Source organism: Pterocles gutturalis, unplaced genomic scaffold (assembly GCF_000699245.1).
Source record: "Pterocles gutturalis isolate BGI_N339 unplaced genomic scaffold, ASM69924v1 scaffold23519, whole genome shotgun sequence".
NCBI classification, from domain to species: Eukaryota; Metazoa; Chordata; class Aves; order Pterocliformes; family Pteroclidae; genus Pterocles; species Pterocles gutturalis.
Window position 1 is genome coordinate 9,354 of NW_010131312.1, and position 24,317 is coordinate 33,670.

Here is a 24,317-nt window from a genome sequence, read left to right on the forward strand (position 1 = left end):
ACACTAGTTCTGATGTTCATTTTTTTTATCCTTTTGAATCACTCTTCAGTGGGTTCATTTTCTCCTGGATTCATAAGCTGAGTGTTAGCTAAGGAGTTGGGTGACTGTTTCTGTGGCAGAGATCCATGTGCGGATGTGGTGTAGACATGTAACTGAGCACGGGAGAAGGGAGCAGGACACCAGCAGCCCAAGTAGTGTTAGCATTGTATGTTGTAGTCCATAAGCATGGATGTAATAAGCACTGTGAATCCTTTGTCTAATGAGAACCTGGGGTCTATGTTATGTAACCATTTAAATCAGCCTGGGGCTTGGATTGGCAAAGCCTGCTTCCTCTGTGAAAGGGGAAGAGATTTTTCCTTTAGGAAACTCTTGATTTATGTTTCTAACTTTATTTATAGTCGCTCTTAAAAACTTAACCGTGGAGATTGCTTATCCTAGAAGTTGTTAATCTAAGCAAAACTAGAGGACTTTTAGAATAAGCAACAGTATATGTTTATTATTAACATTATTTTGTCTTTCTGTCCCATCATTTATGGAGATTCTTGCCTCAAATTTTTCAGATACGCAATATCCTTTCTAAAGGAAATGTGGCAGAACAGCAGGATAATGCTGATGGGAGTTGTCTGTTAGGGGAACTACAATAATTTTCACGTTCCGTTAGAACGTCCAGTTTCAGAAATGTGATTAATGTACTGTCTTAGGAGGAATAAGATTAAGTTGATCACAGATGGTCAGTTCCTTTAAAAGAAAATAACCGGTTTGGTGTTTCAGCTTACATTTCTGTCCGCATCTCAACTGTGACTGAACAGTTAACTTGAGTACAAAATGAACAAAAAGTTATACCGAATTAGGAAGAGAGATATTTGAAGACTTCCCTAGTTGCTTTATGTTGTAGTAAATATTTTTGCAGGCAGTTAGTAGAATGTTTGCTTAGAAGTGTCAGCAGGCTCGCAAGGTTTAAAAGTGTAATTGTGAGTTAAGGCTTTGTGCTTTTATGTTTTGATAATATTTGATTTTTCAGCTTGTTTTAGGCATTTAAGTTCAACCTGTATTAAGATGCAGTTTCACAAGAGCAGATTCGTGTAAAATAAGTTTGAAACTTTCTCTGTTTTTCATGAAAAATAATTTGGACCAAATGGGGAGAAGAAAAAATAGAATACTAAAAATAATAAGAAACCAAGCATTTTATAGCAAATGTAGGGGTCTGGAATTTTAGGGTTTTAAGTGTACTGAAATTTTATACGATTATATAGATATAATTTAAAAAAATTATATTATTCTTTGTTTTCAATTATTATTTGTGTTAAAAATGCTATTTTACTTTAAATCAGAGCTGTAGACTGCACTGTGCAGCCTTCCCACTGGGAGGGATATGGCTAACACTGTAAAATGTGTTATGTTCAATGAGCCAGGACGTCTCCTAAGAAGAGAGGATCCCAGTTCTGGTTTTGGAATGCTTTAGTGGTATCGGCTCTGTGGCTCAAATGTAATTGTAAAGAGCGTGTTACACACCGGGTCTTGAATGCACAGATACATAATCGTGCACTGTGAACCCAGTCCTTCAGACAATTCTTTCTTTAGTATGTTACTAGATAAATTATTCAAATAAGATGCACTTTTTATATGTTATGGAGGCATAGTTTGTTTTCATAGTTTAATATTGGAGTTGAACAAGAAGTGAATAGCTGACTTTCCCTCTTCCTTTAGGCATATCGCTTAAAAATTGCGTGATGTGTGATGAGTTGGAGATTCTGAACAGGGAGATTGAAAGGTTATTACAGAAAAACAGCGTGGAACAAGGCACTTTAAACTCAGACTGTCTTCAGCCATCAGTGAATGACTCCCTGGATATAATCACTGATTCAGACCATGGAGAAAAATACAAATTAGAGCAGGTATTCAATACCATGAGATATAGCACTAGGATATTTAAATTTAGTTTATTGTATTCTCTTTTATTTTTTTTCTCCTCTTTTTGGAGTGGGAATAGTTGGCTGAGGGAAAGAATGTAGATAATGTATGTAATACCCTATAGAGAAGGTACAGGGGGAAGGAAATAATGATGTGGTGCTCATGTTGTTTTTTTCCTAATTCTACTTTGCCACAGTCATGCAAATTTTGAGATTTATTGCTCATGAAATAATAAAGTGATTCACTGATGAAAATCAGATTTGAGGAAGGGTTTCTTCTCCCCTCTCCTTACTTTTGGGATGGTGACATGGCATTGGGGAGCACCTAGAGATGATCATTGCTTAGGAAATGAAAAGTGTTTCTAAACAGCAAAAATGCTTTAAGAGTCAGGGGCTTGAGAGATTTGGGAAAAAATGATGTATTCTTTAAAAAGAGAAGTCAAATTATATATTGGCATGTCTACGAAGGATTATCTGTTCTTAGATTTGTATGGCTCCCCACCTAGTGTGTTAACAAACCTTTTTTACTCCTTTAAAAGAATGATTAATGTTTTAGTTATTTCCCGCACCTACTTTGGCAGTTCCCCTGCATCTTTAATTGCAGAATGCTGGCATGCAGAGTCTGTGTCCAGTAATGTTCATTTGTCTTCCCTAGTTTATTTTGTAGGCCAGTTCAAAAGTGAATTTTTTTATCTTGTCCATCTGATCCTTTACCTCCCAAATTTTTCTCCTGGTGTTGTTCTAGTTTGGTAGACTACTTTGGGTTAAATGCAGGCGTTTCCTACTGGTTTTCAGGCTGACCTGAGCTGGGAAGCAAGCAGTCAGTGTTGATGTTTGCCATTCCCCATATGTATTGGGACCCTGGACTGAACAGTGGTTCCTGTTTGGATGCTTTAAATGAGTGCCTTGTGATTTTGGAATATATCCCTAGGGTTGATTTTTGGGAAAATGTGTTGTTAGTGATAGACTCTGCTGTCACTGACGTAAAGCTGCTGAAATTTTCTATATTGCAAACATTATTAGTGGAAGGGCAGTGATAAGGTATATTCCTTAATTATGAAGCTCAGCTATAAATTTTTATTATCCTACCTTGCAAAATCACTGAGTAGCCACTTGGATTTAAATCTTCAAACCTGCAGGTGTCTTCTGTGATAAAATTTAGTACAAACTGGTAGATCTTCCCTACTGTAACCTTGGGCATGCTGGTGGAGTTTAAAAGCCTTTCTGCATTTTCATTGTGTGATATGCAGTGCTTTTAAATACTGTCAACGGAGTAGACTTGTTGATTACAGTTTGTTGCTGTTCTGGATGTCTTAATGGGATCTAAATGAACTGATGAGAGTACAATCAGATTTTGTATTTCTTTCAAAGGTCTCAACTCTTGGTAGGCGGTGGAGGTGGTATTGCTATACTTAAACTTTTTCATTCCGGTTTCAGTGTCTTTCTGAAAGTGGAAAACTGTGAAAAAGACAAAATAATGGAAGTTGCTTTGTAATGTGATAGAGGCAAAACAATTCCACATGTATATATACAATAGGAAGGTAAGTTCATAAATATATCAGTGCCTCATTTTGTATCTTTTTTTTTTTTTTTTTTTTTTCCTTTCTCAGGAGCCGGCAGGAAAAGGAGGATTGACAGTACTTGCTCCTGTTGACAACTCAGAGACTCAGTCTGGCACTTCTGAACCAGGAAATTCAGCATGTGCTGGAAGGATAATGCTGAATGACTCTGATCCTTTGCTGCCCTCCTCTGGTTCTCCTTTTCATTCAGCTCTACAGGGAGAAACCATTCCAGCCTCTAATGCTGTGTCAGGTAAAGCATAATAGAGGACACTGAAGAGACTTCTTATTTCTTTACATTTTATCTGGAATTTAAATCTCAGAATTTGAATTACCTCTGCCTGTAGTTTTTAACATTTCTTCACCTTCCAAGGTAAACAGAAATGTAAACTTTAACTGTTTTGACTTGTTCCCTTACTTCATATGATTCATATTCCATTGCAGACTTTTTCTGGTGTGTTTTTAAAAAAACTTAAAAAAAAAATAGTTTGTGATTTTTTGCAAGGGAATTTAATGGAATCTCATATTATATTAAAACAGTTTCAGCTTTTTACCTGTGGAGTACAGGCTTAAAATTTACTTTTTATTCTTGCTGTAATGTTAAAAAAAATTAAATTGATGTTCTGGAATCTGCTGCTTTTACAGCTACATTTGTAGTATCTCACTGAAGGGACTCTGAAGCTTAATTGTTAATTTTTTAGTGTATCTGCATGGATGTTTGTTTCCATAGCATTGACAGTTGCATTTCTGTTTTAACATTGTTGAATGTAATACTTGAAAGCAGAAGAGTTGTGCTATAGAGATTGTGTTTGATGTGGCAGAACAGTGGTGCGACTGGTGCAGTACATGAAGTAAGGAGGCATTTATCACCAGTGTGCACTGCAAGATTTGGAAAAGCTCGCTAAAGAATGTCTCTGAAAACTTGTATCTGTAATATGTACAGCTGTTAGAAATATCTTGGATTCTTTCAGCAAGTACTGTTATTTAGGAATTCTGTTAATGTTCCCTTTTGGCTTACCTGTGCAATTCTTGATCCAGGAATATACAAATAACTACTCCAAAAACATGAATGAGGGAGAGTTAAGGGGTTTCTTGTTCTTAAAACAGTGTTTCTGTTTACCCAATTCATTGGGGTATACTTAGTACTGCATCTTATAGTTTCACATGAGCAATGTAAGTGCAATGACTGTAAAACATGGTTTCTGCATTCATTTAGGAGAGCATTTACATGGCTCACAACTAATTTAAAACGTTGCACGTGATTTAGTATATTAACTTTAATACTTGTTCAAACCCAGTTGTTCCTGAATTGTTCAAAATGCAGTCTCAGATTTTATATTTGTCATTTGCTTCTGTCTTCTCAAATAAGAGAGTCTCCTAGTATGCTGGAAAAGACCTTTGAGAAGAAAGGGATCTTGGGTTGTCAGCACAGATATTTTTTTTTTCCCACCCTATGACTCCATCTGTGAAAGCTGGAGGTTCTTTACTGGATCTCAGAATATCAGAATTCCTAAGGCTATTTAATAGGCTATGTCAGTATAGTGTCCAAACCCATATATTTAACTTAGTACTTTGTCTTTGAAGGAATTCAATCAACTTTTTTTGGTATTCAGTGACTATTAGTGGCTTGAAATTCAAATTAAGTATTTGTTACAATACATCACGAGATTACATCAGAATATTTAATAATTACTAAAGCTGTGAATATTTTTGAATATGAGTTTTGAACCTTATGTTTCTCTTCAGTGTTTCAGGGTGGGGACAGTGGTGTCTGTACTATGGAACAAGCTGTAAGTTCACAGCCAGTGCCATTAGAATCTGAATCTAATACTGACAATATGGAAAATAGTTCTCCTGGTAAGATTTCTTCCTTTCAAACTGAGCAGAAAATATGCTTATTTGTCCACTTGTATCTATGTATATTTTTAAATGTCAGAAGAGTTTGTAACAGTTGGATTATCTTGGCACAGTGTTCGGTGATGTACTTAATTGCCATTGCTGTTGTATTACATTCACAAGAAAGCATTTTATCTATTTTCAGGGTCATAAAATGATAAAATAAAATAATACTGTGTTGAAAAAAAACTTTTAAGAAAAAACATCTTCCTTCACCACCAGTTTAATAACTATTCCCTTGTTTTTAGCATCAGTTGTGGATGAGAAAGGTGAGCAAAGCAATGAGGAGGGACAAAAAACTATCAAGCCTACAAGTAAAGAGTTCAGGAAAACCTGGGGGTTTCGAAGGACTACAATTGCTAAGCGAGAAGGTGCAGGAGATGTTGATGTGGACTCTAGTGAACAACAGCCACAGCAGCAGCAACAAGGCTTAAATCTCAGGCGTAGTGGACGGCAACCAAAACGAACGGGAAGAGTGGAAGAATTTCTTACAACAGTAAGACGCAGAGGAAGGAGGAGTGTTCCTACTACTCTGGAAGATTCAAGCGAAGCAACATCCTGTCCAGCTACAGATGCTGAAACTGCTTCAGAAGATAGTGTTGAGAGCACACCTGATATAAAACGTGTAACTCGGGGGATGACTACTAGGAGTAGTAAGGATCAGAAAGTCTCTAAAAGCAGACGCACAAAGGAGGATGAAGAAGAAGAAGAGGAGGAGGAGGATGAGGAGGAAGATGATACTTCTGATAGTGATAGTGATGGGTTAACTCTAAAGGAACTGCAGAATCGACTAAGAAAGAAACGCGTTGAACAGAAACCTGTGCAGCTGACATTGAAGGATATACAGAACCGCCTGAGGAAAGGAAATTCAGAACCAGATCCTACAGAAACAGGTGATGTCCACTCTGAGAAACAAGTTGAGTCCGAGTTGCCTGTCAAACAAGAGCCTGAGACTGTAGACAGCACTGACATTGCAAGTCAAGTGGTTGTGTCTGAGGAAAACACTGGAGATCTTCAGGTTCAGAAGGAGGTAAAGCCTGCTCTTGGCACAAAAGGGATCACAGATGAAGAACCCGAAGAACTGCCCAAAAGCAAACCTGAGTCTGAGATTTATGACCCTAATGCACTGTATTGTATTTGTCGTCAGCCTCATAACAACAGGTAGGCAAAGGTTTCGACTCAAAATGGAGTGCAAGTAGTTGGAATTTTTCTGTGATGAAAAATTAAACCAAATGCTAATGCTTACTTTTTGGTTATATGTAAATGAGCTGTTGACTTTGAAGTTTAGGAGGGAGTTTATAACAAATATTTAAAAGCAGGGATAAACAAGTACAGGAATTAACAGCTAGACAGGACAGTATGCTGGTACTGTAGTGGAGTACATGAGATTGTCTGCTTGAAATATCTGTTGAGCATTAATTGTCTTTTCATTTCACAGTGTTTTATTGTTCCTTGGGGTTTTTTTTTTTCAGGTTTATGATTTGTTGTGATAGATGTGAGGAATGGTTTCATGGTGACTGCGTGGGTATTTCTGAGGCTCGAGGGCGACTGTTGGAGCGGAATGGTGAGGACTATATCTGTCCAAACTGCACCATTCTGCAGGGACAGGATGAGCCTGTTTCAGAAATAGACCAGCAGGAAGCGAAAGCGGGGCAAGTAAATGTGGATGGCACAGAATTCACAAGCATAGGAACAGTTGAACAAAAATCTGTTGAGGACCAAGGAATCAAGGGTAGGATTGAAAAAGCTGCAAATCCAAGCGGGAAGAGAAAACTAAAGATATTTCAGCCTGTAAGTACTTTAATTGTTTCTTATTTTTTGTATTTTGATAAGCACATCGAGACAGTGGCTTACTTGTATGGCTGTAAATCTGACTTGGCTTTTTAAAACTAAATATGAAGCTGAACAACTCACTAAATATTACTGTTTAGCAGAAGTTTATCCGTAGTTCTGTTGGTACAGGAACTAAAACTAAGAAAATGTTGTTTTGAAGTGGAGGATTAGGTGTAAGGAAATGCCGCACTACATGCTTTGTGCTATTCTGCTCTTTCTAAATATACTATTTTGGAAGTCAAGTAATAAGGTGTTATTTTCATTAAAAAAATTAGAATTCTGGACTGATTTATACCAGCTTTGAAATAATGTCAAACAATTTTGGACATTTTCAATGATAACGGAATTTCTTACTTGAAATTGACAAGTGTCTTGTGGAGTTAATTCCAGATGGACTTCCTCTGTACTTCCAATTAGTCTTTGAAGTTCTGATTTTTGTCCTGATGCTTCGTCAAATTATTAGTACATAGCAAATTGTTTTATACTGCCTTTATTAACATAAAAATGTGTATTTTTAATCATTGCTAATTCTGGCATAAAATATAAAAGAGGTTTAAATTTTGAAAAAGCAGGTTCCGTGCCCAATTCAAAATACAGGCAAAGAAGCTTCTTCAGCTCAGTGTACAGAGATTTGAAAACTGCATGCTACAGTGGTTGTCTTTGTACTGCCTAAGCTACTGTAGTAATTGCAACACCTTGAACGTTTTCCTTTTCTTCTTACTATGCCTTGAAGAGCATGATTAGTGTATTTTCTGTTAGAATGCTACAGCTTTTCATATTATTTCTGTATGAATTTGTTCTTTGCGCCTAGTGTTTGAAATCATCCCTAGAGTAAGTATTACAAGTTTGATTATAAGCGTCTCTCTGAAGGAATCTTTTTGTCATACATTTTCTACAAAATGTTTATGGAACACCTCCCCAGTTCTAGTCAAATTATATATCAGAGCTATCCATATCAGCATAGTGAGCTTAATGTATAGATCAGAACAGTTTGACCTTAATATATAGATATTTACTCTTTTAAGATAAATGTGTAGAAAATAGTACTTTGCTCAAAAATTTTGAGAAAACTGGGGAAAAATAAGCCACACTATACAAAGAGATATATATTTTTTTACAGGAAATATTCCTGAAAAACTTACCTTTGATAATTGCAAATTCATTCGTAGGGGAGAGGCAGTCTAGAACTGCATTGGTTCCGAGCGTTAGGTCAGTTGTATAACATTTTAGGAGTAATCTAGAAGAGTGAGACTAAAGGCGTAAGTACCTAGAGGTGATATTTTGGAGCCTAAAGACCTTCTAGACTTTGACCTAATGTACTCTGTTTTCAAGGAATGTGCAATTTTCTAAATCTTAACATTTGAAGAGGAAGTGCTTAGTATATAACACTCCAATATAAATGGAGAGTAATGGTGAAGTAGAGGAAAATACAGGTTGCATATGTAAACTTCTCAATGTGTAAGAAGTATTAGGCTATGGCAAAATTGTCTAGGAGAATTGATGTGTTTATGTAAGCTGGAGACCTCTAAAATTAAAGTTGGTAAACCTCTAGAGCAAGAATTACCTGTACACCTGAGTAGCTGAGTGGTTTTTTTTCACGTGTGCATGGTTCAGGAGAGCTGATGATGATGATGATATACAAGTAAAACGTGGTTTAGAAACCTTGCTCTTGAGAAACCAGTTCTGCATTATTAAGGAGATTTCTCACATGATGTAGAGACAGACAAAAGCATTTCTGGGCTTATGGGATCTGAAAATTTAGGAGACCAGCCTCCCTTACTTAGTTCACCGCTAGCAGACTGACCACTTGAAAATACAACACATTCTGGAACTAGTGTGGTACCAGAGTTCAATTCTTATGTTTATATGGGTTGTTTCTATAATATCATTAGTTAAGGTTGTTTTAATGTTGGCAGTTGTGCAAGTCAGAGCCATAGCTATAGTCTACACATACGATATGTAAGCATTTCTTCATGTTCTGAAGGTATACTTCTGGTGTTTCCTCTTTGAAGTTTGAACTCACTCCGTTTCAATCTCTAGGTGATTGAAGCTCCCGGTGCATCGAAGTGCATTGGTCCTGGCTGTTTTAATTTGGCCCAGCCTGATTCCGTGTATTGCAGCAATGATTGCATTCTCAAACATGCTGCAGCCACAATGAAGTTTTTAAGTGCTGGCAAAGATGCAAAACCAAAACCTAAAGAGAAGATCAAACCAAAATCTGAAAAACCTGGCATGCCAAAATCTCAGCTGCAGGTAAGCTTGTGTTAATGATCCAAAACAGCTGTCCTTAAGCATAGTGGCTTATTTCTGTGCTGTCCTTTTTGAGTCAAATGAAATTGACAAGTCCTGCAATGAAGAGGGGCTTTCTATTACTTTTTTTTTATTGTTCTCTTGTCTTTTTCTGTGATAAATGCATGTTTAATTCTTCTGTCAATAAAATGTTTTCATGTCACTTTTTAAAAATCTGAATAATTGCCTCTAGATAGTTTCTTGAAAGGGCCTTCTAGATGGCAGCACACTTGGAAAAAAAAAATTCCAAATTAATTTACCTTTAAAAAAAAGTATAAGCAGTACACTTTTAAAATTTTAATTCAATTCCAAATTAATTTTACCTTTTTTAACTCCAGGTTACTGAGTTTTGGGCAGTAGGTTGGAATTACTGTGAACTAATGTGACTGCATTGTATGTGCGCTTTTTGAAGCAGGGGGGTTGGAACTAGATGATCTCTTAAGGTCCCTTCCAACCTAAACCATTCTATGGTTCTGTGAAATCCAAGCTTTCTCCTTTCCCTTTTGAAACCACTATAAAATGGGTAGTTTTTCAAACAAGCACACTCCCCTTTGCCCCCCACCAATTTGATGACAAATACTGCTGTTTTGAGGTGGTTTCTTTACCATTCTCTTTTCCTGAAGTTACAGGGTGTATTATCTTTGCTTTATAGACTTGAATGTGAAATTACATCACTGCAAGTGTACGTACAGGAGCTTACTATAAAAGAAATTTGTGTACATATATGTAACTATATTTGTGCGTGTTTGTAAAATACAATATATTTCAAGATTATTAGTAATTAAGCTTCTTTTAATTATACAGGCAGGTATGAAGCCTCTTTCAAATCAAAAGAGACAATTTCCTGAGAAAAGAGAGATGAATATGAAGAAGACAGTTTTGACAACTGCCAAGACTGAGGCAAACCCTCAACCTATTGTTAAAGAGCCAGCAGCAGAAATCACGACACCATCGTGGGCAAGCGATCATAATTACAATGCTGTAAAGCCTGAAAGGACTGCTGCCATTTCATCTTCACTGTTGTTCAAATGTATGTATCGCATAGGGATATTCCTGAATAATCATTTACATTTTCTTTCAATAGCCATCCATTCTTGGCTCTGCAAGACTAGGGAGTTTAGGATTTGGGGTTTTTTTCCTTATTATGGCACCAAACTCCACCTTCAAAGATTCACACTCAGAGATACACACAAATGGGACACACTTTTAGAAGTTTCATTTGTATCATATGACAGTTGTATGATTAAGAGCTTATCAATCTACCCAGCTGATTTCTGGATGAAAACTACATGATTAAGCTTTAAATTTTTCCCGTAAAGACAATAACTGTTTCTAATCTGGAAAAGGTAAGTATTGATACATTTGTGTTAAGTTTTAAAAAAAGGTTGCACAGTGTGCACCGTGAAACAGCAATTGACTGTACTAATTTGAATTGTATTTTTGTAATTTACATTTGGCACCTGTCTCTCAGGTCTTGCATTTTCAGTGCTAGTGCCGAGAATGAAATCTTCAACGTGGTATCCAACAATACTTTACACTTCTGCAAACAGCTTTTAACTCTCAAGTATATCCAGGTTCTTCCTGCTGCTTTTCTTCCTTACATGAAATAATTTAAGAACCATTCTTTAAAGTTTAGGGGGGGTAGGCAGTACTCTTTTTTTTTTCTTTTTTTTTTCTTCCCCCTGTCTATTTATATGTTCATTCTTCACACATAATCCACACACACATGAACACATCTTAAGTGGATGTTAGGCAGAGATACTGCCTTGCATGTTTTTGCAGGTTTTGAATAACATCCTTGTAACTCATATAAAGGTAAGTAAATACTGCTTTGTAGCTTGAACAAGTCTTTCTGATAATGACATTTTTGAGTGACTCCACCTAAGTAGTTTTATAATGCAGTGGTGGAACTTCAGATGAAATCTTACATTTCATATTTACAAAACACATGACCTGGTGTCTAAATGTTTACTCAGTTGGAGATTAATGAATTCAGAACTCACAGCTTAACCACACTTAAGCCGATTTTTACATTTTATTTTCAGAAATAAACCTATTTATTAAACATTTACATTATATGTAAAGTAACTGATAAGTTCATAAATTATCTGTAAGATTATATTTTTTTAGACGTAATTTTTAAACACTGAGGGAACACCAGCTACCCGAAATTGCTGTTTATTATTATAGCACATAGTAGACTTAGTAGGTATATTTCAACTGTATTAGCCGACATCAAATGTTTAAATAGTTATAATTTTAAACCTACATATTTTTGTTGCATGTTTTGTTACTTGAGCCCTGTGCCTTTTTTATAGTGAAATCTTAAGAGACATATTTTGATAAACTTGCATTTTTTTTAAGGTTCTTCTAAAGAAACTAGGTTTTTTGTCAGAAACAGTAGTTTTAAACATAAAAATCAGGAGAGAAAGACATAAATGAAACTATAAGGGCTGATTTTACATGTCAGATTTTTGACACTTTCTATCTCAATATAATTGCAAGTGTCCGTATAACTTGGTGTCCTTATTGCTATAGTTTTTTTCTAGAGGACAGGAATACAGATTTTTGAGGCAGGGAGGTTGAGGTTTTTTTAAGGCGCGTAGTTCTGAAGTTTTACCACACTGGAGGTTATGTACAGATTTAACCAATTCTGGTAGAAAATTGTATTCCTGTACTTTAGTTGTTAAATTGATGAAAAAATAATGTGTATATACCAGCCTTTAACAAGTAGAAAACAACCTAGTTCACGTGATGAAGAGCTCTCATATCAAATGCAAGGAAGAACTTCAGCTTGGTGTCGATAAGGTAAGTTGTACTTGTACGTGGGGACTCTGTGCCACTACTAAATTCCGAGGTAAATTGTTTGTGTATTTGTGGAAAAAATTGTCCAGCTTTTTGATTGGATGGGTTTGATCGGTCAGTAATCTTCCTGAGAAGCTGCTATTGCATCATCTTGAAGAGTATTCGACAAGATTTTACTTATTTAGCAAATCCTTATATGCTGTTCAAAACATAGACGTTCGACATCATGGAAATTCATGAGAGTCATCTCACTTCACTTCGCCTTTCTAAAAGTTGTAACTCTCTAAGTCTGATCTAGTTTGTCAAGAAAAAGACCTTCAGTGGACAAAACATGTAATCGGTTTTAGAAGCTAATCTTAGAACAAAGTGATTCATTGTTTAGAAATGCTTATTTTTGAACATTGCTTATGAAAGACATTTGAAATGACTAGTTCAGACATCCAGATGTGTAATGTTTGAACTTAAGGTCGCCTAGACGAGGCTAACGATATGTGTTCTTCCATATACAGTATTTCGAAATACCACCTGCCTTCTCCTGGAACTTCAAGCCATGTTCTGCAAGTCCTTATTTTTGACTTAAGGGCATGAGGCCCTTTAGGAATTAAGGAAAATTAACATCATTAGCAGAATTACTCTCTCTAATACTCTCTCCATCAGTCAATTTATCATATTTCACACATGGATTTACTTGATATTTTTACTCTGTACTTGTCAGATACAAGATTTTGTTGTTTCTGTATATGACAGTAGTTTTGTGAAGTAGTAGCAAGAAGAAAATCAAGCCACTCTTACAGATCTACTGAGTGATAGGGGCATATTGTATATAAGCATCTAAACCCTGCCACCAAGCCTCCTTCTCTCTTCCCAATCTGTTTTGGGATTGATTTTGAGATTCCCTGAGTCTGGGAGTGGGATTCGAAGGGGAAGTGTTTCATGAAGGGGAAAAGCACAGTGTTTGCGGTACCTTGCCCGCTTTACAGCAGTGAATTATGGAGAGACAACACTGCCACCTCCTGGAAGTAGGAGGCCAGGTTGTTGAGCCCTGGCTCTGGTGAGACAAATTTCCTTATATTATCCCCTTTTCAATTTTCTTCACTAGTTCTGCAGCTAAACTTCTCTACACCCAAGACCTTTCACAAAGTGAACAGTGTTTGCTTGTATAGTTAAATATCTCAGATGCAGAGGGCACTCGGACTGCCTTGTTCCTATACATCTCTAACAACATATGGAGACTTTTTAAAGGGAATACACTGATACTGGGAGCCCATCATCAGAAAATATGATGTGCATACCAAAATGCTAGGATTGTAGCATATAGTGTTTATGTAAATTTTTTGTGCATATTTATTTTTTTCTGTAATAGTACAAAGGCAGGAAAGAAAGCAAATACACCTCTGTAAAGAAAGCAGGGGGAAAATGTAGTACGCTCAAGACAGAGGAGTTACGGCTCAGGAGGTAAAAGTGATGTAGGAAGCTGTAAGTACTGTTGTGAAAAGAAAAAAATAAGGCTTTGTCTGCACGCAGACTGGTGCCAATTTAATGCCTCTCTTTAGGCAACTACCAGCTTAAGTTGTGAGTCTTCAGCTACGTGCAGTGTATGTTGTAGTATTTGATTAAACTAAGGAGCTATTCTTAAGTATATTTGTCTGCAAGGACCGATTTGTAGTTAAACTTGATGCCTTTGTTTAGTGTGAGTGCTTCCCCATATGAAAAACTGGCCCCTGCCAAGTTCCATACTGTTGTAACTGAACTACTTCTGGCATCTGGATTAACTCCTTAAAAGCTAAGGCATCTTAGACCCTAAGAGGCAATATATATTAAGTAGTACCAGGGGAATAAAAATAATTATTTTATGTTACTGGCAATTTTCTGGGACACGTGTCTGCTGTATATGTAGGTCTAGCCTTAACCCTTTGTAACTAGAGGAGTTTTCAGAAAGGCTGCTGACAGACCAAATCAGAATACCCAAGATCAGTCTGCCAGAACTTTTGAGAAGCTCATATTGGAGATCTTCTGGCTGTGGAAAGATGATAGTACAGGAGTGGCTGGTGTAACGCAGCTCCGGTGCTGAACTGGCATCATGAGAATGGCAGGGGCTGTGCTGGCACAGGGGCTGGCACATGATCTGAACCCTGGCTCTGGAGTGAGGTGGACCAGTAGTGGCTGCTGAAGCCAACATCCCCTGGGACCCAGCCAATTAAAAGGAGCAGTGGGATCCTTGGGGAGTGATTATCATCTCCTGCCTGTGAACTACTGGAGCTCCCTTCCTCTGCTCTACAAGGTATGTTACATCTGTCCTGTGGCTGTCGGCCACATGAAGATTTTTGCGATGTCTCTTAAGTTAGGAAGGCTGGTCCCTGCTGCTGGTGGTTCCTATTTTGCCTTTCAGGCACCTAGCACCCCCAAGGCACTTGGACAACAGAAGGCCAGCAGTCATGTCATGATGGGTGCTTGGCTTCAGTATAAAGAACCATTGCTGAGGGGAAGGGTTGGAGGGGGCACAAACCTGATACAATTTATGGATACACTGAATATTAGGGTGGTTTATTGCTTATCATCAACACTGAAAGTGATGAAAGTTTGATTAAAAAACCTCACCACCCTCTACTGCTGTTTTGCTTTCTTTTACTAATATTCAGTTCTTTGAACTCGCTCACTTGACTGCATAGCCAGTGAAAAAGGTCTTCCTCTGCTAGTCCCCAAATAAAAGGGTTTTTTTGAGGTGATCTCTTGCACTTCGGAGTCAAGTTTTGCTGCTGATCTTGGTGCTGATGATTTGCTGTGGCTGATCTGTACTGAACTTGGAACTGAAGATGGCCTGTCCCTGCAAGGAGTGATGATACCAATCCATAAACGGTCTGGAAAATAAGGAACCCCTTTTTTTTTTGCAGGAGATTATGTCCCTCTTTCATTCAGGTGTGGTGTAGTTGTGAAGACGTAGTCGACTAATGTAGATCAGATAAATCACTACCATTTCGGGTAGATTAAAACAAAGCTAAGCTGCAGATTTGCATGAGCATAGCTGCAGTGTTGGCTTTAATGCAAACAAATCACCACCACAGAAAAGGCCCTTGTCTCAGAGTTTCCTGAATTAATTAAAAGCCAGATTTATTTGCTTTGTGTGCCTGAATGTAAAGGCATACAGGCAGTTTAGTTGTGAGCTTCTCATTGTGATGCAGATTAGAACTGATCGAGGCTTTTGAAGACAAACTGCAGGGCAGGAGACACACCTCTGAAACACAGTGTTGGATAATAAAGTTCATTTGGTCTTGAAGGTGGAAGCAGACACGTTGTTCCATAGGTAATTAACTGTGAAAACTAACACTGAAACCTATTCAGGGAATAGTTCAACGCTTTTGAATTATTTAGAACTAATGCTAAGCTGTCTTTGAGGGAAATGACAAAAAGTTGAGCTAAAACAGGTTCCGGGCAAGCAGCGGTTGAAGGGCCGCGGAACCGAAGCGGTTACAAACGGCACCTTCCCAGCCTCGGGCACTGAATGTGCAGTGCCACAAGAGGGTGCTTCAGTGGCACCTCACGGGACTGACTCTTCAACAAGTTTCAGAGGCTCTGAGGTGTGGGGCGTGCATCCCAGCAGTGTCACTATGCAAAGGCTGCTCTTGAGGAACGGCTTGCAACTGGTAAGTAACTTCCCATTGTAGAGTGCTTTAGAACTGACATGTAAAGCACCAGCTCTCCCATGTGTTTTGTTCAGTTTTTTAAGTTCAGGAATGCATCAAAAGGTTTCACTTTGGAAGAAATCGTGGATTAAGTTCAGTATCAGCCACTGCCTTGGGGTGGAGGGGTTTAATTCTGCTCTGTTTAAATTATTTCTATCACGACTCATGCAGAAAGGGGTCTGCCCACAGCTGTGTCAGACAAGTACTTTTAGGACTTACTGAGTGGCAAAGGGAAGCTGTTGGAACAACACCAGCTTAAATTTGAGAAATCTGCCCATCTTCTGTTTCAACAGTTTTACAAAGGGGGGGAAATGCAGTTTCTAAATTCTCAGATACTGGCAAATAGGGGTGAGATACTTAATCTCTGAGCCAAGAGCCTGTTTTTCTACTGTGATCTGTGCCAAAATGCACTGCCTTTGCCTTGTGTCATCTTCAGTCTGGACAGCTGCAGCATGCTGGAACGACTGCACAGAACTGGATACTGCAGCTGCCTGCATCTGAGCAAGAAGGAGCTGCAGGACCATACAGAACCTCACAGTAAATTTCACAGGCCAATTTTTGAGTGACACTCAGAATGCTGGCTGGGTTTTTTGGTGAATTCTTAAATAAGATTATTGCTGCTGGTTGTTTTTTTCACACCTGCTTTCCTATCAGATGTTTAAGGCTAGTGTTGTTGCATATCTGTAGCTCTTCTCAAAATACATAATCGCTCAGCTCTGGCCAGCCCTTAGGCAACGTGTTGGAGAATACTTTCTAATGGGTATTTTTGCTTTTTTAGCAACTGCAAAGCTGCACTAGTGTGAATTTTCCTCCCTCTAACTTGACATTAGGTATTTTTAAAAGGACATAAAAATACTGCTAAGTGTAGTAAACGATCCACTTTACAAGGTGGATCACAAGTAACTGTACTCTGCTTGTTAGGTTTTAATATTCATACTGTGGAATTTTACAGAATTTTTTTTTTTTTACAGAAAAACATTACCCACTTTCTTACTGTTGGTGCCACACAAACTTGTATGCTGCACATACATTTGAAAGTTAGTTGTTTTTTTTTATAAAACTTTCTATTTTAGTGACAGAGGAACATGAGAAGTATCTGTAGAGCCCACACGTGTTTCAGCAGTCTCCGTGCTGTGGGCTTGCAGAGGCTCGCCGGCGTGCAAGGGAGTGCTTCGGAAGTGTTGGGTTGTAGACGTCCCGATCCCTTGGGCCAGTGCTCCCACTGTGGAAGGTTCTGTGCAAGCTGGACAAGACGACATAGCCACCAGCCTGTGCTCCACACACACTGCCTTGAGGAATTTTATCCTGGGGGTTGGGGGGGTAAGGCAGATTAGTGTAGGTGGAGGAGAACAGAGCGAAACGTTAAGACAATATTAGACCCTAGGGGCAATAGTTCTGGGGTATGAACAGCCTTATGCCAAATTTTGAATTCTGTAGGGAGACTTCTCATAATAGTACTATGTAGCTGTGAGGCTTTTTAAAAAAAAAAAAAGTAAAAGAAAAAAATCTGAACCTTACAGACTCATTATGAAACAGGCTCTTCAAGTGTAACTGCCAGTGGTTTATCTACCCATGTTTTAAAACTTGTAGGATCAACTAGAGCAAGGAATTATCAAAGATCTTTAAGGAACTGTGATTTGAATAATTTTAAAACTATACAAAGAACAGTAATAGCACATGTCTTAAGGTATTTAAAAATTGGAAAAACCAGATAATGTTTCCAGCAAAATAACCAGTCACAGTGAGATAACTTAAATAGAAACTAAAGGGGGTGGTGGTGTATTTTTGAAGGGGCTTTCTAAAGCTACTGTTCCAAAGAAAGATTGGGTGGAGAGGGAAAGGGGGAAGAACTAGAACAGGCTTCAATGCTCAACAGAAAAAATTTTAAGAGATAGGAGGAACAAAGTTTCCTTTGGGTAGTTTCCATGCTGGCGGTGTAAAACACAACCTCCCGGTGTAGGTGAGGGATTATGGCAGAAGTGCATATCGCAAATCCTGCAGTCAAAATTTAACAGCCCTACACTGTGGAAATAATTCTTAAATTGGGTCTCAACAAGCACATTACAAAGCTAAAACGTCAGTGTGGAGATGTACAAAAGTGAAGTATATGTAACCATCAGGCTTTCCACAGACTGGTCTGTAACAATAGATAATGTGGCAGTTTGTCCTCCAACACTTACAGGAGTTTTGTTCTTAGCTGCATGTTGTAATCTTTGGCTTGGCTTCACAAGGAATTTCCTTAGGGAAGGGCTTCTGGACCTGCTGACATCTAGTGTGAGAGATCATAGTTATGGCTGTAGTGAACATACCATAGGAATGCTATCTCTTACGCACTTTTTTCTGCCCAAACATTCATTGGGTTTCACTCTGGAAATGAGCTGACTCATGAGCTCCATCTGTACCTCGCATCTTTTCAGCCCATGCCTCTATTCAGTCAAGAAGAATCCTGTTGCTGTCCTCAGAAGTGGCTCACAGGACAAAATGGGGAAAACAGGAAGGAATGTTTTGTTTTGTTTTAAATAGGGAGGTACACTATGTACTATAGATTCAAAAGCGCTGAATAGAAGAGCCACTAAATGCTTTATTCTGGCACCACTGCCTGTGGTGATGTTACTCTGTTAGGATGAATAGGCTAATGTTCAGTAGTTGTCTCTATTTCATTTTAAATTTGTTTAAGAGCATCTCTTGTAGGTACGCTGGAGCTACTGATGAAAAGGACCAGAAACATCACAGTACAAAATACAGTGGCTCCTGTGTATAGTAGGCATTGACTGCATTTTCTCTGCAAGTTGTTCATGGACTACAAGGCAAAGGGATTTGAACCTTGTGGTCTGAGAGAATACCCGTTCCAGTATGCGTCCTGTCAATTTGCTGAGCGACTGTGGCATCTGTTCAGAAGTTAAATTCCACACCTGTTGGCATACTGCTCTCTGAAGAGAGAACATATTTCTGTTAACTCTTCAAAACATACCTTTGCCGTAGTTTCATACCTACCATAAGATAGCGTAAGCCTTGGGGGGGTGCTTACATTGCAGCGAAGTCGATAGGAGAGCGAGCTGCTGCCAGAAGAGGCACTCCTGCTCCTCCTCACACTCAGCTGGGTGCTCGAGTGTGTTGGATCCAAGACCTGAGTAACGACACAGTGAGTTGGTTCAGCTGGATTCTGTGGCAGGACATTAACCTTGTCACTAAACCCTAAAACTTGATAGGACAAAAATACTGTTTTCTCATAGTCCAAGTAGGATAAGAGGTGTTTTAGATGAATTACATCTACAGCCATCACAGGTTATTTGCATATGTAGGACTTAAGTAGTCTTGATTCTTTGTCGAAATGTACAAACAATTTGAGTGTCCTTCAAATACAGTGATGTGTCCTGTGGATTTGAAAAAGCAGTTGGTAGGTGTTCTGAAGCACTGAAGGACCTACATGTGTCTGAATTAGTACGTCCAAAATCCGTACCATCAATTTCTCTAATGAACAAGTGCTGCTAGGTAGGCAGTTTTAACAGCTATAAAGTAGTGTTCTAGTTTGAAACTGTTTAACTCTCCTGAAGCTTATGAAATAGTTGCACATTTTTTGTTGGATAAAGAAACACAGAATTACATGCATTTGGAGACCTTTCTAAACAGTCATGATGTCAACTTGCAGAATAAAGGGTGCTGCTGCATCTTTCTTCTTGGACACTTACTGATTCTGCGGCCCTTCAACCCTGGGAATGTCGATCTACTGTCATACTAGTACCAGTTATTTACTTATTTTACAAGTACATATTCTGACTCTGATATAGCTGTTTGTAACATAGAAAGGTTTGTGGTGTGAATTTAGTTCTTACATATACATCTGCTTGACACTAAACATCTTGGTTGTGCTGGTTTTGGTTTTATCAATGTAGTTGTTAACTAGTTTGAACCAATAATTATAAATATAGCATAAAGAGAATTAAATACAAAGTTAGAAATTCACATTTTGTACTTATGCTGTAAACCAAAAGAACTAAGTATCTTGGTACTGAGGACTGAGTGTTACTGTCATCATTTTGAAACCCAGGCTGTGCTGTCCTGCCTTTCCATGATGAGTGACAGAAACGTGCTTCTGTCCTACCTGCCTGAAAAGGTACAATTCTGTGCAGAAGGTACAATAAATAAACCAGGAAAAAGTAATTCCTGCGGCATTATCAATGCGCACATTTTGGGTATTCACCTTCTCTCTGTTCAAGACTATTAACTCAAAATAGGTTGGCTTTTTACCTCTGTTAAGTTCTGGGTGCTGAATTTGACCGAACAAAGAAGATCAGCACTATTTCCCGATCCCCTTCCTTCCTCCCAGGATTGCCAAAGCCCTGATACCTCGTACAGTGTTAGCGGGGTAACCTGGGGGGAGGCTGAGGACATCAGAGAAGATGTTGTGGGTCACACGGAAGGTCTCCCTCGCTCAGGCTCTGACCGTAACCAAGACCAGTCCCTAGGGAAAACTATGGGAATAGTGTGAAAGTAATCATTTTAATCTGCTTTATAGCAAAATTTTCACAATCTTTGAAATGATTTAGTGTATTAGGGCAGCTGTTTTCTTTTACACTTTGAATAGTTAAACCTCAGAAAAATTCCTCAAGGTGTCTGCTTGTAAAATGTTTCTAGAAAAAAACAAAAAGGATAAATATATAGAGTTTCTGGATCTTCTGGCTTCTCCTTGTGTTCCAGCAGTTCAGTACACACCCTTATACTCCAGCCTTACAGAAGTTCAAGTACAGTGTATAGTCTCAGTTCATCTTCACCACCAGTTTCTGTATTTGTGGTAAACTGCTGCCAGTAAGAGCCCAGTTAAAGAACCCGGGGTTTGAAGCATCTTTCTGCTGGAAGCATGTGCTGACATTCAGGGGGTACCTGACCTATGAGCATGGAGAACGGTTGCAAGGACACTTCCTCCCAGATGAGGGACTATCACATCATGTCTCCTAAGGATTCCAACTCAGAGGGGTGTTTCTGCTGGAAGCTTGGGCTGATTAGTGCGGTTTCCTGAACCAGACTTCACAGGAGTGATTTGTCCCCTTGAAGTCCATTTCAGAACAGATAGAAAGATTGGACAATTTAGACCCTCCTAGGAATTTCTGCTCTCATTGTAGCAGATCTGGAAAGTGAAGAGGGATCATTAGGTCCCTGGTAAAGTTATCAAAAGTTAAATTCTTGTATCTTTCCCAGGAAGCATCCTGCATTTTGCAGCTAGGGTTTCTGGGCTAATTGATCTACAAACTCACTAGCTACAAACATCAGATTAAAAATCAACTTGTTAACTAGTCAGTGGTTATCTACAGATTTGTGAAGAAAAAAGGCTTCTTTTTTGGGGAGAAAACCTGGCTTTTCTAATTGAAACAATTGTATTTCAGGAGTTGGTTTTGGTAGTTTCCATCAGAACCCTTCCTTGCGTGAGCTGTCAGGATAAAGGTGCTAGTGTTCTTTTAATGTCTTGATGGGTTTTTTGCTGGGGGTGTGTGTGGTTATTTGGTTTTGGCTTTTGCTATGTTGAATTGTTGCTGTCAGTGCCGGGAGGTGGACAGTTGAAATGCAATTTAAAGAAGTGCTTACTTTTAAACTGGGCAAGTGTAACTTCAACATGGGTGAAAACTGGAGCTTATACTTTGTAAATTTTCTTCTGTATGATGTGTATCAATTATTTACTAACATTAGAAAAAAATATTAAAATGGAAAACTTGAATGTTGTGAAAGGGGTGGTTTTGAGAATGGTGGGAATTAGGTGGCCACAGCCTGAGCAGCAATATTAATGTTTAATTGTTCTGTATATCTAGAACTTAGCTAGGACCTGAATAGGAAGATCTAATAATAGTTTCTGGCAATGTCATCAGTATGATATTCATGTTAGCAACCAAGTAGATTATGTATTTAAAATTTTTAAGTGACTTCAGTGCTATGTAACTAGTCTGTCTTTGCTTGCTCCTGAAAATAAAAGAAATCTGGATGAAAGGGTTTATTAAACTTCAATAATATGAAACTTAATGCAGTTTCAAATTAATTGACTTTTATCATCAGGTCAGCCTCTGTAACAAACAGGTCTGTAAGGTGGTATGAGAATTTTTCTGTTTAAATTAAGATGTGTGTTGTATTCCCCTTTTTAAAAAAAAAAAAAAAAAGGGTGAAAGTTTGGGGTATGTTTGAAGCTTAATCATGAAATCTCACTCAGGAATCTTTTGAAGGTGGTGCCTTTTTATTTTTTTTCCCCAGTTTTCATGCATAGATTGTAAATAAAATGTTCAACCTTCAGAGCCAAAGTGGAACTCTTTAAAAAGTCTTCAGTGGGCCTCTGAGACGAGGTACTCTCTGAAGGATCAAAGACAAATTTCTTCAAAAGAACTATGTCAACCTCTGCATGGTTTTTAAAAGTACTTTTAAGCGGCTAGTGAAAGTAAATAGCTTAAATTGTCTCCTTGATAGTTATTCTCTGGAGATGTCATTTCACAGACTTTTCTTAATAGATGGTAACTGGTCTTCATGAACAGGAAGGTATGAAGTTAAGCCTTTAATATTGTATTTTCTTCTTTGTTTTAACAGCTCAAAGGGAAGAGAAGAGGCACGAAGACAGAGGAGAGCATACGGTGACATCAAAGAAAGCTCTTGTATCTATAATGGAGAAGCAGACATCTTCTGTCTCTAAAAATCTTCCTTCAAAGAAGTCCCCGTCCTTCTCTAATACGTCACTAACTAAACAACAGCCTAAACCTGCTGGAAGTTTCAAAGGTGTAATTCCCAAGAAACCTTGGCCTTCATCGGGCAGTGTTCCTTCAAAACATTCATCTCTTTCTCCTGGCTCATCAGTTCCCAAAAAACCAGCTCCTTCCTCCAGTTTGGGTGGAGGACTCAAAAAGCCTTCACTGTCTTCCATTTCTACTGCACCTGGAAGCAGTCAAGCAAAAGCATCAACTAGCCCTATGCAGTCACAACCCAACTCTCAGATTCGACAAAATATTCGACGGTCCCTAAAAGAAATTTTATGGAAGAGGTGGGAATTGAAAACACTTATTTTACATAGGAAGCTACAGCTAGCAGTAACTGTTTAGCCTGCAGAGTTTTGTTTACTTCTTGATAAGGGGCATTGAGGGATTGAATTTCTACTACAAATTACTACAAGTATAATTGGTATTTCAGGTTTATATAAAAAAAAATCCTCATATAAAATAAACGTCCATGAAAAAAAGCCTTTAAAAGCCCCCACCTCACTATTCTGTTTATTATATTAAGGCAATTACAGTTGAAGAATTAAATTACACCATAGAAGCTTTTATAATGCAGGTGCTCTGAAGTTTTAAAATCTGGTGTTGGCAGTCTTTGGAGATGGAGAGGTTGTAGGGAGCTTAGTATAGCAAATATAGTGAAAGGTTAAAGGCTTACTGAAGTAGAGATTCCTTCCCCTCCCAACATGAAAATCAATGACAAACCCTGGGTAGTATCACGGAGGAAAGAAAACAAACAGACACAAAGCAAATTGTCTCAAATGATTATTAAAGCTAACAGCAGTCATCAGTGCTTATTATAGAGCAGTGCACTCTGGTACTGCCTCTGAAATGGAAATGCTGTTCACAGTGGGAATCCAGGGCTTGGGCTCTGTGTCATTCATGGCAGAGAAACTCCGAGTGCCATGAGCAGTGTAAAGGCTGCCGGCAGGTCACACGGGCTGCTTTCAGTGGCTGCCTGTGGAGAGCAGTGGAAGGTTGCCATAGTTCACGGTTCAAGGTCCCGAGATAGACCTTGGCTTTGAGATGTCTTTTAAAGGAGTCTTGAGCACTCACTGGGTGAGGAGGAGCCTAGGTTAGCTCCTCCCTCTGAAAAGCTGGTTTTAATGAATGCCACCTGAAGATTCATGCCTAACATAAATGCACGTACACCTTTTTTGTTTTTTAACAGAGTCAATGATAGCGATGATCTGGTCATGACAGAGAGTGAAGTAGGGAAAATAGCGCTCAATATTGAAAAGGAGATGTTTAACTTGTTCCACGTTACGGACAACAGATACAAGAGTAAATACCGTAGCATCATGTTCAATCTCAAGGACCCCAAAAACCAGGTTTGGAATTTCATTAAACAGTAAACATGTATTGAAATATACTTTTGGGCTTTAATGACATGTCACACTCTACCCTCAACGTTAAGAGTTTTGAGATGGAGACTTACGGATTATACTATAAAAGATTATCATAAAGCCATTCAAATAGTTTTATTTTTTTTAATCCAGTACGAGTACTTTTGTTGGTCATGTGTATTTATTAAGTTTGGGCATTTGGTGTAAAATATTTATTGACAGAATGGATTTCTTAAAATAAATAGAGACTTTATTAATT

At 38.3% G+C, this 24,317-nt stretch overlaps 1 protein-coding gene across 1 annotated transcript in view; it reads left to right on the top strand.

The window, feature by feature from the left end:
• Window positions 1-3,519: 3,519 nt before the first annotated feature.
• Window positions 3,520-24,317, top strand: part of DIDO1 (death inducer-obliterator 1) — a 32,569-nt gene continuing 11,771 nt past the window's right edge. The window contains exons 1-8 of the mRNA XM_010080585.1: window positions 3,520-3,722; window positions 5,216-5,326; window positions 5,614-6,526; window positions 6,838-7,156; window positions 9,239-9,451; window positions 10,292-10,517; window positions 22,534-22,981; window positions 23,884-24,043. Of these exons, the coding sequence (XP_010078887.1) occupies window positions 3,626-3,722; window positions 5,216-5,326; window positions 5,614-6,526; window positions 6,838-7,156; window positions 9,239-9,451; window positions 10,292-10,517; window positions 22,534-22,981; window positions 23,884-24,043 (2,487 nt within the window). The 5' untranslated portion in view covers window positions 3,520-3,625. The remainder of the gene's footprint in view (window positions 3,723-5,215; window positions 5,327-5,613; window positions 6,527-6,837; window positions 7,157-9,238; window positions 9,452-10,291; window positions 10,518-22,533; window positions 22,982-23,883; window positions 24,044-24,317) is intronic.